At 38.1% G+C, this 15,824-nt stretch overlaps 2 protein-coding genes across 2 annotated transcripts; both read left to right on the top strand.

Moving 5' to 3' along the window:
• The first annotated feature begins 9,344 nt into the window (after positions 1–9,344).
• On the top strand, positions 9,345–10,578 carry LOC109237004 (uncharacterized mitochondrial protein AtMg00810-like). Its single transcript, XM_019403246.1, has 2 exons — positions 9,345–9,773; positions 9,880–10,578. Exons 1-2 carry the CDS (start codon positions 9,345–9,347, stop codon positions 10,576–10,578), a joined length of 1,128 nt encoding a protein of 375 aa, XP_019258791.1.
• Positions 10,579–14,303: 3,725 nt separating this feature from the next.
• On the top strand, positions 14,304–15,083 carry LOC109237005 (ethylene-responsive transcription factor ERF084). The gene has a single exon (XM_019403247.1). It carries the CDS (start codon positions 14,304–14,306, stop codon positions 15,081–15,083), a length of 780 nt encoding a protein of 259 aa, XP_019258792.1.
• The last annotated feature ends 741 nt before the right edge of the window (positions 15,084–15,824 follow it).

Here is a 15,824-nt window from a genome sequence, read left to right on the forward strand (position 1 = left end):
ATTCTTTGTGAACTGGTTTTATCGCTTCCTTGTGATTTACAGTCCTTAAGTTGATTTACTTGTCTTACCTTGTATTATTATTATTATTATTGCTGTGGTTATATGTATTGGGGTGATGTACGAGCTTTCTGTTGTGTTGTAACTGTTGTTCTCTGTTGGTTGTGCTGCGTATTTATATTTGGGACTGCGGGACGATATCGGGAGATCCCCCTGCATGTTTACTTTGGGACTACGGATCGGTATTCCGGTAGATCCCCCTGCACGTTTACTTTTGGGACTACGGGACTGCACCCGGTAGATTCCCCTGTACTGGATATTTTCTTTGGGACTATGGAACGATATTCCGGTAAATCCCCCTGCATGTTTACTTTGGGACTACGGAAAGATATTCCGGTAGATCCCCCTGCATGTTTACTTTTGGGACTACGGGACTGCACCCGGTAGATTCCCCTGTACTGGATATTTTCTTTGGGACTACGGAACGATATTCCGGTAAGTCCCCCTGCATGTTTACTTTGGGACTACGGAACGGTATTCCGGTAGATCCCCCTGCATGTTTACTTTTGGGGACTACGGTACTGCACCCGGTAGATTCCCCTATACTGGATATTTACTTTGGGACTACGGATCGGTATTCCGGTAAATCCCCCTGCACCTTTACGTTTGGGACTTCGGGACGATATCCTAGTAGATCCCCCTGTTGCTATCACTGTGCTCTGAGCTGTTGTTTCCATTGATCCTATCCCGGTGTAAACATTTTATGTGTTGTCCGTTATATTCCTTATACTTGCTAACTGGTATGGACCATGTTAGGGCACTTGCACAAGCATACACGTGGCTAAGCGCCCTTATTGGATAGGAGGCTCTTTGAGATTTCTGAGTATATACGTACACCCTTGTTATTTGCCTTCCATGTGAGAATGACTCTTTTGGGGCTCGTGAGTTGTCAGTATGATTAGGAGGAGTGTCGAGGGCACAGGATGCCAAGTGTTAGGGGTTAGGTATGGAGACCCGTATTGTATGATTATGAGATGAGGTGTCACAAGATGACTTATATTCGAAGGATTTCTATTTGAAAAGATTATATTCGAAAAGCATTATTTTGAAAAGAACAATTATTTGAAGGAAGTACATTTCGAACCATTTTTATCACTTGAAGGGTTTGACTATTGGATTGACGCTTATTGGTTAAGACTTAAGGTGAAAACTATCGGGGTTGTTGAGTTATAACTTGTCTTTACTGTATTTGTGATTTCGGATTTGGGTTGTATTCTCGCTTACCTTTCCGTGTTTTTCCTTACGGTGTTCCGCTGAGTACTTGTTGTTTCCTTTCCTTATTGCAATCTCTGTATTATTAGTCGTATCGCGTAGTCTCTATATAAATATCACGTTCTGTGTACTTGACCAGTAGTGTGTCTTGACTGTTCCTCGTCACTACTCCACCGAGGTTAGTCTTGATACTTACTGGGCACCGCCGTGGTGTGCTCACTACACTTTTGCACATTTTTGTTGTGCAGATCCAGGTATTGTTTGCTAGTAGCTGTGCGGATTCTTGTCGAGGAGACTCAAGGTAGCCCTACTGCTGCGTTCGCAGGCTTCGGAGTCACCTTCCTATTTTATATTTACATTGTTGTACTTATTTCCATACGATTGTGTTTAGAAGTTGTAGCGAAACTCTATAGAGCTTATGACTTGTACTACCGGGTTTTGGGAAGATGTTCATTGTATAAAGGATTCTTTTCAGAATTTTAGATGTTATTATTTATTGTTGCTATTCCGCAATTATTAGGCTTACCTAGTCCTTAAGACTAGGTGCCGTCACAAAAACCAACGGAGGGGAACTTGGGTCGTGACAAGTTGGTATCAGAGCTCCAGGTTCATAGGTGCTACGGGTCATTAGCGAGTTTAGTAGAGTCTTGCGAATCGGTATGGAGACGTCTATACTTATCTTCGAGAGGCTACGAAACTATTAGGAAAATCTCACTTCCTTCATTCTTATCGTGCGAGCTTATAGATATTGGAGTTTGAACTTTTATCCTTCCATTCTCTCACCGACGGTGAGGACACGAGCTGCGGTTATCGATGACGCTGCTACCGGAGCAGGTATCGCTAGAGGCAGAGGCAGAGGACGACGAGGAGTATGTGCCGTAGCTAGACCACACTCAGAGCAGCGAGCTTCCGTTGGTCAGGTTCCAGGTGTCATGGCTACACAATTTGTGGTTCCAGTTCAGCCCATGGTCAGGGCAGCAACATCCGAGGAAGAGCAACTTAGATTTGGAAGGTTCAAGAAAATGTGACCCTCCTACATTCAGCGGTTGGCTTAAGAGAGCACAATGGGTTTCATAGAGGAGTGACATCGCATTATCAGCACTGTGGGTATTGTTGAGTCGAGTGGGGTTGATTTTACTACGTTCCAGCTTAGGGTGAGCGGCTTATCAGTGGTGGCGGACATATGAGGTGGGTAGTCGGCCGATGCAGCTTCACTTACATGGGATCAATTTTCAGGGATGTTTTGAGAGAGTTTGTACCTTAGCCACTTCGAGATGCATGGCGCGCGGAGTTGAGCAGCTGCGCCAGGGCACTATGTTAGTATCAGAGTACGCCACCAGATTCAGTAATTTGGCTAGACATGCACCTACCTTGGTTGCTACTATTAGATAGCGAGCCCGAAGATTCGTTGAGGGGCTCAGGCATGATATCTGGTTCAGCACGGCTCGAGAGTTGGAGTCGGATGTTTCGTTCCAGTAGGAGGTAGGGACCGCTCGCCGGTTAGAGGGCATGCGGAACCGGGAGCGAGAGGAAGGACGAGGTCAGCAGAGAGAGAGTACAGAGAGGCAAGGAGGCCTCGTAGACCGGAGAGATTTGCTGGTCCTTATTTTGGAGGCAGGGTGCGACATGGTAGAGGTTTCATGGGTCAGCCAATTCAGTTTGCGCTTCAGTCTTCGCACAGTGATTCAGGTGTTCATGGGTCTCAGAGTACCCTACCGCACAGTTCCCATAGCCACGTCAGCAGCGAGGTTGCTTCGAGTGTGGAGATACTAGCCACATGGCAAGAGATTTCCTCATATTTTGGACAAATGTGCCATAACGAGGTATTCAGGTGAGTAGAGGGCGCCCAAGAGGGGGAGGCCTGACCCGTTGGTGTGTTTTCATATAGTAGGCCTAAGGCCGCTACGCCAGATGATGTCATTCAGGTATGCTTTCAGTTGTTATAGAGGAGCGCCATTGGCAACATTGGTCAGTAACATTGGCAACTAGGGCGATGAGTGCACAGTTGCTGGCTCATGCCCATTGGCGGATCTACATGGAACTATATGGGTGCTTAAGCACCCATTGTCTTTGACTATGATTAGTAGATTTACATAGCAATTATCAAATTTTTAAGATAAGTATCGGGTGAGCACCCATCAGTAAATTCATATTTCCTCTTCTTTCAGAATTTTTATCGACGAGCACCCATGACTTTGAAATCCTGGATCCGCCAATGCTCATGCCTTAAAAGTTGATAACACAAGTTTCCAAATTATTTACATAACTACATAAGTCCAATTAATTGATTAGTATACTGTTGTGCAACTAATTTTAATTTATTTCTTTCTGTATTTATATTATACAAGCTTTAATCTTGGTAAATCTATAATCTTTTTTCTGTTTTTCTTCTTCTTCTTCTTCTGCTTTTCCTGGGAATGGGGTAGGGTGGAGAGGAGTTTACCCCTCTAAGAGAAGGGAAAAGAACATGTTATATATGATAATGTACGTACCATGACAGTGTTTAAATTCAAATTCTTTATTATTCTCAACACACATTTTTTTTCCCTACTAAACAACTTTACACAAAAATAAATTTCTTTAAAAGAGTTTCCCAAAGTTAACAGACAGCTAAAGTTTTGAACAACTGGAAAATGCACAATATAGTTCACAAAGTTACTCCCAGTAGTGTGGTTTGACTACTCAAAATATGATTTTATGAAGTACGCAACCCAATCTAGGCTAGGAGTTTGCTAAAAGAGAAAGCACGAGGAGGCCATCAAAGAATATTCAAAAGTGATATTACTTCCATCCGGTGTTTATACCAAGCAAATAAATATATAGCATTTGTCCTACATATAAGTTATGTATCACTTAACCATAATTAAAAAATATAAATCTACATTTTAATTTGTAATTTTCATGATTTATCTTGATTTGATGTAAATATCGGATTCCGAATAGGTATTTACCCTTATCAATGACTACAAATGAAGAAGATACAAAAAGATATTGCATTACTTGGGGCAACTTTACTTTTCCAATGCATGAAACTTGCAAAATAAGAGTGTATCCATGGAGAGTACTGACACCTTGAGAAAAGCACACAAACACAAAGACACAGACATCGATCATAGTATAATAATAATAAAGTAATTGGAGTATCAAAATAGCACACTTTTAAGGGTTTGTCCTCTTTCTTTTGGGGATTCCCTTTACTGTCTTACCTTGTGTTTTCTTCAAACCTCAAAAAGTTGCATAAGCCAAGTTTCCAAAGCAAAAAACAAGACTGTGTCTCTCGGTAAAAAGAGTGCGTGTACTTTACAGAAACACCACATTGACTCATATCCAATTCTATTATATTTTGGAATCACTACATTTTTCTTGTTATATTTAATTTCTTATAAAGATAACGAGAAAATAAAAATAAAGTAAGGCTATATAAACCTATGTCTCAGCAATTGTTTAGAGAGTTATAGACCGACATTCTCTTTTGTTCCTCGCGAATGTTTCCTAAATTATCACGTAGGAAGCAAACCCCAACCAACACTTCCTCGAAGTATGCCCCAAACTGGCTAACAATACCATTCGGCAACAAAAAGACTTAGAACGAAATTAAATAAACTGAACACCTTCGCCAAACAACTCTTAATGAATACTATGTTTTTTTTGCTGCTTGCTTTCCTATTTGCATGGCCTCAACAATTAATAGAAAGAGAAGAAAGACTAAATTTTACTCCATCTTTTTCAGTTTATCCGTTCCAAAAACATACATTTAAATATTTGGAAATAAAATAATTTAAACTTTTTATTTTATCTATTTTATCCTTAGTAAAAAGTTTTTATAGCCACGAAAATATCATGGGATATTTAAGAACACAAATTTCAAATAACTTATAGTCACACAATTATTTTGACTTGAACAAAAAAAAAAAACTTAAACTTCTTGACGAGTTAAACTACGTCACAAAAATTGGAATGGGGGAATAACAATAAAAATCATACTCTAGCAAGTAGAATTTCTCTTGAAAAGCATGTACTTATTAACTGCGCTAAGTCCTAATTGGATTTCTACAATTTCTCAAGGCAGAATGAAAAAGAATGTATTTCATCGGCCTCTACCAAAATAAAATCACTCCATATTAGATTTGAGTAAGAGCTCTACTTCGTAACATAATTAAATGGTGTATCAAAAAATATGATGATACCTTCGTCAAAGCGAAAAATGCTGTTTAAGTTTCAACTCCATAAAATAGCCGACCAGAAGATAGAGAACTAATTTTATTGTTTTCGCACATTTTGTTTTTTCAATATTTTCACCGTTAGATCCTACTCTAAGACGAGGTTAAGGGTAGAATAGCGGATGTATGTTGATGTGAAATATATTGAATGGATTATCTGTTAAGACTTGTATAATTTTATTGTTATATGATAGTTAGTTGCATAGTTAGTGATGTTAGTTAATTGTAATTGAGTAGAGTTAGTGACCAGCTCAGCATTAGCTGTGTCCACGCGTGTATATACTCAGTACAGTAATGAGAAAGAAAGTGAGCTTTCCACTTTCCAATTTCTGTTCTCATCTCTCACAAACTCTCTCTCATAGAATTCTCAAGAAGGACTCCATTGGAGCACCAGATCGAGCTTCAAGCTCATCTTCAAGGTCAGATTTAACATGGTACCAGAGCAAGGGAAGCTCATGCTCGACTATCGGTCATCGTATCCATCAATCTTCCCCATTTTTTTCCTTCCTATAATTCTGCCTTTCTAGTCCGATCGATTTTTTCCCTAATTTCTTCAAATCGCAAATTGACAGTCAATTCTTCAAATTTCTGCTGGAATTAGTGTGTAACACAACAAACTCTTACACTCATGACCGTATTAGATCAGGAAGACACTTCTGTTAGTGATACTGGTGTCACCGCTGCGGCAAACATTGGAATAGATCCAAGCGATCCTCTTTATCTACATCCGTCAGACAATCCTGGAGCGATGCTCGTCTTAGTTCCTTTTAGTGGAATTGAATATAGGTCTTGGAGACGCAGTGTTATGCGTGGTCTGTCCGTCAAAAACAAGCTAGGGTTTATAAGTGGAGAATGTAAACCACCAGATCCTCAATCTCAGAGATTCCGACAGTGGGAGCGATACGATGATATGGTAACGTCTTGGATTCTAAATTCACTCTCCAAAGACATTGCGGACAGTGTGGAGTATGCTAATAATGTTGTTGAGTTGTGGAGAGAATTGGAGGATCGATATGAGCAGACTAATGATGCTAGGCTATACCAGATCCAAAAAGAGATAAACGACCTGTCTCAAGGTGTGCTGGACATTACAGGCTATTATACTAAGTTGAAGAAGATATGGGAAGAGCTAAATACGTTGAGCAAAAAGACTCATTGCAGTTGTACTTGTACGTGTGGTTCCAAGGACAACATGCACAAGGCCGAGCAGGACAGAAGATTGATACAGTTTCTTATGGGACTTAATAAAGTCTACACTGTCGTACGTGGAAGCATTCTCATGATGAATCCGCTACCAAGTATTACACAAGCCTTCTCACTACTAATTTAGGATGAGAAACAAAGAGAGATCAAGCCAAATAATCAAATATTATTTGAGTCTGCTTGCTAAGTGTCAACACATCAAAATCTAGTTCTTACAGAACAAATTATGCTGCCAATAACAGTTCAATTGGAGGCAATATGCCCCGTCCATTTTATGACTACTGTGAGAAGCTAGGACATACCAAGGACAAATGCTACAAGTTACATGGGTACCCTCAGAACTTTGGAAATTCACACACTCAGAATCCAAATAGAGGACAGAACATGAACCAAGCTGAAAGGTTCAGCGAAGGAAGGAGAATAGTAGCTAGTGTGCAGGGGACCTCTTCTGAAGCAATGACAGCTGGAAAAGATGGATCAGAAGATGGAAATGAGGCCAGGTAAGTCAACCTCTCTAAGGAACAGTATGGACAGATCCTAAACTTGCTGCAACATTTTCAAACTGGAACGAGAGGAGAAAGCTCCAGTTGTGCAAACTATGTCAACGGTGTTGTGAACTTTGCAGGTATAATAGTCTGCACTTCCTCTATTGATTTTAGCAAATTGTCGTGTCAGTGCTTCAAAAACAAGGCAGACTCTTGGATATTATAATCAGAAGCCTCTAATCACATGACCTTCAATATATCCTTATTAACCAACATTTTAACCTTACCATATCCCTTATTGTTAGTTCGTCCAAACGGATATAAGGTAAAAGTAACACAAATTGAAAGTGTGACATTGTTTCCTAAGATCATTTTGCATAAGGTTATGAATATACCTTCCTTCAAATATAACCTCGTATCAATTCATTCATTAACCAGTTCAACTCCTCATAGCATAGTTGCCTTTACTGATAACATTTGTCTTCTGCAGGCCCCTTCAATGAAGTGGCCTCTAGAAATTGGTAAAGTCAATGATGGACTCTATCTCCTCTGTCCAAGGTGTCTCAGGAACAACCATTCAGAATCAATTGTAAATAGTTCAATTGTTAGTTATGTTTCTTCCACTTGTTGCACACACAACTCACACCGTTTTTATCATTCCACTGTAAATAGCTCATTGTCTAGGGATAATTGCACATCTCATTCAGTTGTAAATACATGTTTCCCAAATAATAAAGTGCAACTCCCCATTGTGAATAGTATCAATTCTTCCATTTCTTCAAGTAATGATATAAATGTTTTGTGGCATAACAGACTGGGTCATGTGCCCTTTATCAAGATGAAGGAAATATCCAGTATTCCGACATCTTTCTCATCAAAACAAACATTTACCTGCTTTGTTTGCCCAATGGCAAGACAGAGGAGATTACCATTTCCAGAAAAATTTACTAATTCTACCAAGATCTTTCAACTTCTTCATGTTGATCTCTAGGGTTCTTACCACATGCCAACTCATGACAACTTCAGATATTTCATCACTATGGTGGATGATTACAGTAGATCCACCTGGACTCACCTATTGACCAGCAAAAGTAACGCTCTGCATGTCATCAAAACTTTGTGTCAATTATTGAAAACCAATTCAATACCACTATCCAATCTATAAGGTCAGATAATGGTCTAGAGTTTAACAATACAGAAGCAAATCAGTTCTTCCTTTCTAAAGGGATTATCCACCAAAAGACATACCCTTATACACCACAACAAAATGGCATAATGGAAAGAAAGCATAGATACTTATTGGAAATAGCAAGAGCCCTTTTATTCCAGTCAAAATTACCTCTACGATATTGGGTTGAATGCATCCTATGTGCAACCAATATAATAAATAGACTGCCCTCTTCTCACTTCAAAGGCAAGTCACCATATGAACTACTACATAACAGAAAACCTACCTACTCTCACATGAGGAGTTTTGGGTGCTTGTGCTATCCTATAGTACCCAAGGTCCACAAAGATAAATTTGAACCTAGAACCACACCACATGTTTTTGTTGGATATCCCTTTGGGGTAAAAGGGTACAAAGTGATCAGTCTGGCTACCAAGAAAACACATGTATCTAGAGATGTAGTTTTTAATAAAAATATCTTCCCTTTTAGTATGTCTAAGGATACTGCTTCATTTTCCTATGTCCTTAAATCCATTCCTTTTATTGATCATGTGTCTAGTGAGAATGAGCAAAGTCAAACTAGTGAGTCAAATGATCAAGGGGTTTCAAATGTCACACATCCAGATTTGTCATCAGATCCTTCATCCCTTTCCCCCAATAATATAGATTCACATACTCCAGAAGACCCACAAAATAACTCACCAGTAAGATCTGTAAGGAATACCTCACCTGAACATGTTTTGGAACCAAGGCAATCTCATAGAACAGACAAAGTTCCCACATACTTGAAGGATTATGTTCACAAACTACCCCACCTGAAACCAAACACCAATAACCACACCAATGCATCTCTTTCTATCAATGGCTTATCCTCTCCCCACATTCACATATCTGTTGAGAATCTAAATCAGGATAGTTAGTGCCCTGTGAAGCACTTGCAGTGACAAAGAGCCTAACTCATATGAATAAGCAGTTGTACATCCTGCCTGGCAAACACCAATGACACAAGAGTTTGAGGCATTGCATGTCAACATCACCTGGGAGCTAGTACCATTACCAGTTGAGAAACAAGTCATAGGGTGTAAGTGGGTGTATAAAGTGAAGCATAAGGCAGATGGCAGTATAGTAAGGTTCAAGGCCAAGTTAGTGGTCAAGGGGTATACCCAACAAACTGAAATTGATTATACAGAAACATTCAGTCCTATGGTGAAAATTACAACAGTAAGAGCTCTCATAGCTGCAGCAGTCAAGAAAGGCTGGGATATATTCCAGTTAGATATGAATAATGCCTTTTGTCATGGGGACCTCCATGAAGAGGTGTATATAGAAGTACCACAAGGTTTGGTAGTAGACAGTGGACATATGACATGCAAACTCAAGAAGTCCCTGTATGGCCTCAAACAGGCAAGCAGACAGTGGTATGCAAAAGTGAGTGAAGCATTGTAGTGTAAGGGATATACCCAGTATATGTATGATTATTCACTTTTCTACAAGAAGACAACTGAATCAACAATATATGTGGCAGTATATGTAGATGATTGTAATACTGACAGGAACAAACAAAGAGGAGATAGAGGAACTGAAGGCATTCCTACATGAAAATTTCAAGACTAAAGACTTGGGTAAATTCCATTATTTTCTGGGGCCGGAAATATTCTATAAAGCTGATGGAGTTGTAATTTCACAAAGAAAGTTTGTGCTTGATTTGCTGAAAGAGTACAATTGCATGGATTATAGTAGCCTTGCCTCACCACTTGATTCAATAGTGAAGTTGAAAGCTAAAGAGGGTACTACATTAACTGATCCCACCTATTATAGAAAGCTGGTTGGAAAATTAAATTTTCTCACCAACACAAGGATAGACATAGCCTACAGTGTACAATACCTTAGCCAACTCATGCAAGATCCAAGAGAACCCTACTTGAAAGCAGCCTTTCACCTGCTCAGATACTTGAAGGGTGACCTCTCCATGGGAATATTCATGTCACATGATCCAAACTGTAATATTAGAGCCTATTGTTATTCTGATTGGGCTGTTTGCCCAGACTCAAGGAAGTCAGTAAGTGATTACTTAATTCTATTAGGGAACAGTCCTATATGCTGGAAATCTAAGAAGCAAGAGACCATTTCACTGTCATCAGTAGAGGCAGAGTACCGGGCACTCAGAAAAGTAGTAGGGGAAGGCTGTGCGGATTTCTTGAAGAGCTCACTGTGCCCTTTGGTAAACCAGTAGAAGTCTTTTGTGATAGCCAATCAGCTCTACATATAGCAAGAAATCCTGTGTTTCATGAGCGGACAAAACACATAGAAGTGGATTGTCACCTTGTCAGAAGCAAGCTACAAGAGGGACTAATCTCACTTCATCATGTAGCAACAAACAATCAGTTGGATGATGTCCTTACCAAGGTTCTAACAGGAGTGAAGCACTCAGCGATCTTGAGCAAGTTGGCAGTGTACACAACATCTCCAACTTGAGGGGGGGGGGGGTGTTAAGACTTGTACAATTATATTGTTATATAATAGTTAGTTGTATAGTTAGTGATGTTAGTTAATTGTAATTGAGTAGAGTTAGTTAGTGACCAGTTCAGTAGTAGCTGTGTCCACACATGTATATACTCAGTACAGTAATGAGAAAGAAAGTGAGTTTTCGACTGTCCAATTTCTGTTTTCATCTCTCACAAACTCTCTCTCATAAAATTCTCTAGAAGGACTCCATTGGAGCTTCAGATCGAGTTTCAAGCTCATCTTTAAGGTCAGATTTAACATTATCTAAATTGGTAATGGATAAAATTATAACCACAAAGGGTGCGATAGGATATTCGAAATTTCCTTTACAATCATAGTTCCGTATTCAAACTTTGAAAAGGAAAATTCTTTTGGTAGGACACTTTATTTTCTTAGTAGGATTATAATTAGTCAAACCAATGCGTTTCAGGATGATTAACAAAATATAATTATGCTATAAAACCAAATTCCACTTGTATTGTCAATTACCATACTTCTTTTGCGTACTCTCTATATCCATACTCACAATAGAATACTTTTACATTAATACTTCTTAACCATTGTTTCCCAACAAGGATATTACCTTTTGTATTTAAAGGAATTGTTTAATACAATGGTAGGATAGAAAAGGATATTCTATGAGAGAATTCTATGGGATTAGCTAGTCCCGCGTTTTTATATAGGATAGTTAATTCTATCATTATAGTATAATTTTTTTTTTTGGAATTAGCTACTACTTATAATTAAATATAAGATAAATACAATTCCAAATTTTATCTCTAAATTTTTATTCTTATCCCTAGTACCATACAACCCAAAGAATATGATTATTGCGTGGGATGGCCAAATAGATGAATATCATTACAAATGACGATAAGTTTTCTGCCTAATTCATGATTTAAGAAAATGGTATGTATGTTCTAAATTCTAATCATCAAATATTGAAAAACTTTATTATGTGCCCCACACAACTGACATTAAATGTATGAGGAGATTTTATTTTGTCTCACAACAAAGTGGACTCAATTCTTATATATTTGGGTCCATAAAATCTTGGGTCCACTTTATTGCTAGAGAAAATAAAGCTTCACACAACTAATGTCAGTTGTGTATGTGTAGGTTATGCATCGGTCGGATCAGATCAGATTTAGCACATTTCAAATTGTAAATTCGGATGAAATTTATAAAATACAGTCCGAATTAAATTGGATCGGATCGAATTTTATAGTTTGGATCGGTTAAATATTTCGAATTTTCATATCAGATTGTATGCCTTATTAGGACTACTAACAATATAATCGGCTAATGCACTTTTTAATGTTATTGCTATTCACCATTCTATTAAATTGAAAGGCAATAAATGTCTTTCATAGCAATAGACAAAACAAAAGTTTCATTACAAAATAAAATAAACAAAAATTCCAAACAAATGTCCAATAAGGGAAAGACGTCGTTGTCCGTCAATAGGAAGGAGAGCCTGAGAATGAGAGACACAAAGGTAAGACTTAAGGAAGCGGACAGAGCAATCTGAAGAGAGATTAGAGAGAGAAAGACTTCGATATGAACTAAGAAAAAAAGAGTCTAAAGAGAGGCAGATGAAATGAGAAGACTTAACCCTAAAATGTAAGTATAATATTTATACATGTCCATGTAATTCGAATTTCGGGTCGGATTAGATTAAAATTATACCAATCCGAATCCAATCCGAATACCCGAACTTTTGAAAAACTACCAAACCCATATCTGATCCGAATATTAGAAATTCAAAATTCAAAATCCGAATAGAGTCAATCGGTGCGGACTCTCAGATATCCGATCCAATTATACAACCGTAATTGTGTGAGGCACACACAATAAAAAGTTTTTTCAAATATTCAACAAAAATCGCCAAGAAGATAAATGAAAGTCGAAAATTTTTATTTTGTGCCTCACACAACTGACACTAGTTGTGACTGCGTAGGTCCCAGAATTTTGTGGACCCAGATGTGTAAGATATGAATCCACAAATATGTGAGATAAAAAAAGGCCTCACACAACTAGTGTAAGTTGTGTGAGAGACAAAATAAAATCACTCGTGATAGACTTGCTCTGCAGCAAGCGCATCAGCACACAGTACTGCAGCATGCAGAAGAGATTAGATGTATAGCCATCGATCAAGTTAATAAAGGTCCCTTTTACTGCACTCCAAAAGATTACACTGTTATTTGAACACGTCCAAAATAATTTCCCCCCTCCCAGAATTTTTATAACGTAGTACCCACTCCTACTTATCTTTGATTGATCGATGTGATCACATTATTTGCCCATGCACGTAACTTACTGATGATCATCAAATCTTCTTAAGTTCTTCTTACACCTGATTAACCAAACACTTGGTTTATGTTATTCTGTTCTTCAGATTTCATCTTTCTATATGATGGTTCATTTACAGCCACCGCACGGTTAGACAAATGCACTTGTGATACACCCAAATCTTCCTCTGGTTAAAGGGAGCAATCATGGCCATGCAGTCAAACAATCTTTTCTTCTTGACGCCACTGTGACGCATTAATTTTACTTCCCCTCCCCCCCCCCCCCCCCTCCCAAGTAATCCTACGGCTCTTAGCCCTTCCCTTATTTTCTTGAGATCATTAATTCCATAAATTAACTCCTTCCCAGTTTTGTATTCTCAGTATCTGATTACAGTATCTCGTATCAGTCACTTTTCATACAAAGACATTTATCTCCCTTCATGAGATTATCTACTTCCTTTCTCATTTTATGTTTAACATTTTTTACTTTTTAAACTGTCAAAAAATGCAACTTCTTTCTTGTAAATTTAGATGATATGGTTTGACTGGACACAAAATTTAAAAAAAATAAAGATTTTTAAAATATATTGTGCTAAAAGCTTAATAGACAAAAACTTATTGTGGCCATAATATTTGTGCGACTATAAAAACTTCTCATTAAGAATAAGTTAGGTAGAATGAAAAGTTTAAAGTTAACTTATTTTTAAATATAAAAATCATGCGTCATTCTTTTTAGGAGAGACTAATAACGAAAGTGTGTCATCTAAATTGAAATTAAGGGAGTAATTTTTTCCATCTAGAAATTTTAAAAAAATAAAATACAAATATGTAAGTCTTATTTTAAATTATAATTTTATAAATTTTTTGTCCAGTTCAACAATATTTCTAGTCACCATAGGTCTTCAATGGGTAATTTTGTCCTTAAACAAGAGTATATCCCTCCCTAGCAAGTAAGGACAGATTTATAAAAGTGATAATAAATAAACATGACGGATTGTGGTCTTATCGAATTTGACAGCCATATCTATAAAATCCTAGACCCCTCTAATAAATTACTATTTCCAAATAAAATACCAATTTCCGTTGAGTTTATAAATTGTTGAACTTTATCACAATTCAAAGAAGATCACTTTGTCTTTCTTCTATCTCTAGCACAAAGACAATGTATACCCATGCTCAAATGCTTCAAAAAACTGACCCCTTTTTCCTCTCTAAACAACAATCCCTTTACCCAAATGAACCAATTGATCATCTCTGCATTGACTCTACTAAATATCTTGATCCATTTCACTCTTTTTCTGAATTTCCAACTCCAGAACATGATCAGAAATCCCCTGTTCTTGAAGGAATTGCAGCTGTAGTTGGAGAACATGTTCTTTTTGGCAGCTGTAATAATAAAAACAAGAGAAGTGTTGATCAAAATTCTGAGAATACTACTGCAGTTTCGATTCTGAAGCGCACGTGCCATGCACCTGACAAATACAGAGGCGGCGCGGGGAAAGAAGAAAAGAGAAATGTTCCAGCGGAGAGGAGCTACAGAGGAGTGAGGAAGAGGCCGTGGGGGAGGTGGTCAGCGGAGATACGTGACCGTATAGGGCGGTGCCGCCACTGGCTTGGTACATTCGACACGCCGGAGGAGGCTGCGCGTGCATATGACGCGGCTGCTAGGTGGCTTAGAGGGTCAAAGGCGCGAACCAACTTCCAAATTCCTCCAGTTGTGCCTTTGCCTTTGCATTCATCACCAACATCAACTTCATCCTCTTCGAATACCTCTGCTGAAGAGAAAAAGAACAAGAAAAATATTCCTTGTGCTAAACGAAATACACCTAATAATAACAGGAAATGCTCAGTGGTAACTTCAGCTGCCCATCTTTTCAGCTCTAGCAGTACGCCTACTGTGGAGCTTGATCTCAAGCTTGGATTTGGGAAGAAGAGTAGCTAGCTAGTTTTTAACGCTGAAAATAGGTGCTACTAGCTATATCTAGTAAAGCGTTTTATGTGTAAATCAAATGTAACTGTGGTTCAGCCTGTATCATTTTGATGTGGTAATCATGACTAGTTGACTAATCAAGCTTGGTATGAGAAGAAGTTTTTCTGATGTTGTATTAGAAGTTTTTCTGATGTTGTATTAGAAAGGATACAGAAAAGGTTATGCGCCATGCGTGTAAATGTAGTTAACTAATCTTTTTGAGAATCTCTATATTGTATTCTAGCTAGCTTGTTGAATGAGTTGTTTTGTTCATATCGGTTACGTTACGTTCAAGCCTAATCATTATTCTTATGTGTCTGATTATATGTGTCACTATTCACTAATGGCTATTTTCGGTCTTTCTAATCATCAATGTGTATGTTATGCGGAATGGATATAAAGTTCCATTACTTCTCATGGTTGGTTGTGGAACTAATTAAATCTTTCAAGAAAACTTGTTTCGTCTGGCTATGCCTAGGGTTTGAGGTAAAATTCTCTACATCTACTTTTATATGATTTTTAATTACTCTTTTATTTCCTTTCTTATTTCAATTTAAACTTCTAAACATGATATGCATGCTTTGCTTGAATGAAGAAGCTGGATATATGTTGAAGGAAAGCTTAAGTTGTCATATATGGGTGCCTAGTGTTTCATGCATGTAATGCGCGCGCCATGAGCTAAAAGGGAAGGATACTGAAGTAGTACTAGTACTT

The sequence above is a fragment of the Nicotiana attenuata genome, unplaced genomic scaffold (assembly GCF_001879085.1).
Source record: "Nicotiana attenuata strain UT unplaced genomic scaffold, NIATTr2, whole genome shotgun sequence".
Taxonomy (NCBI): Eukaryota; Viridiplantae; Streptophyta; class Magnoliopsida; order Solanales; family Solanaceae; genus Nicotiana; species Nicotiana attenuata.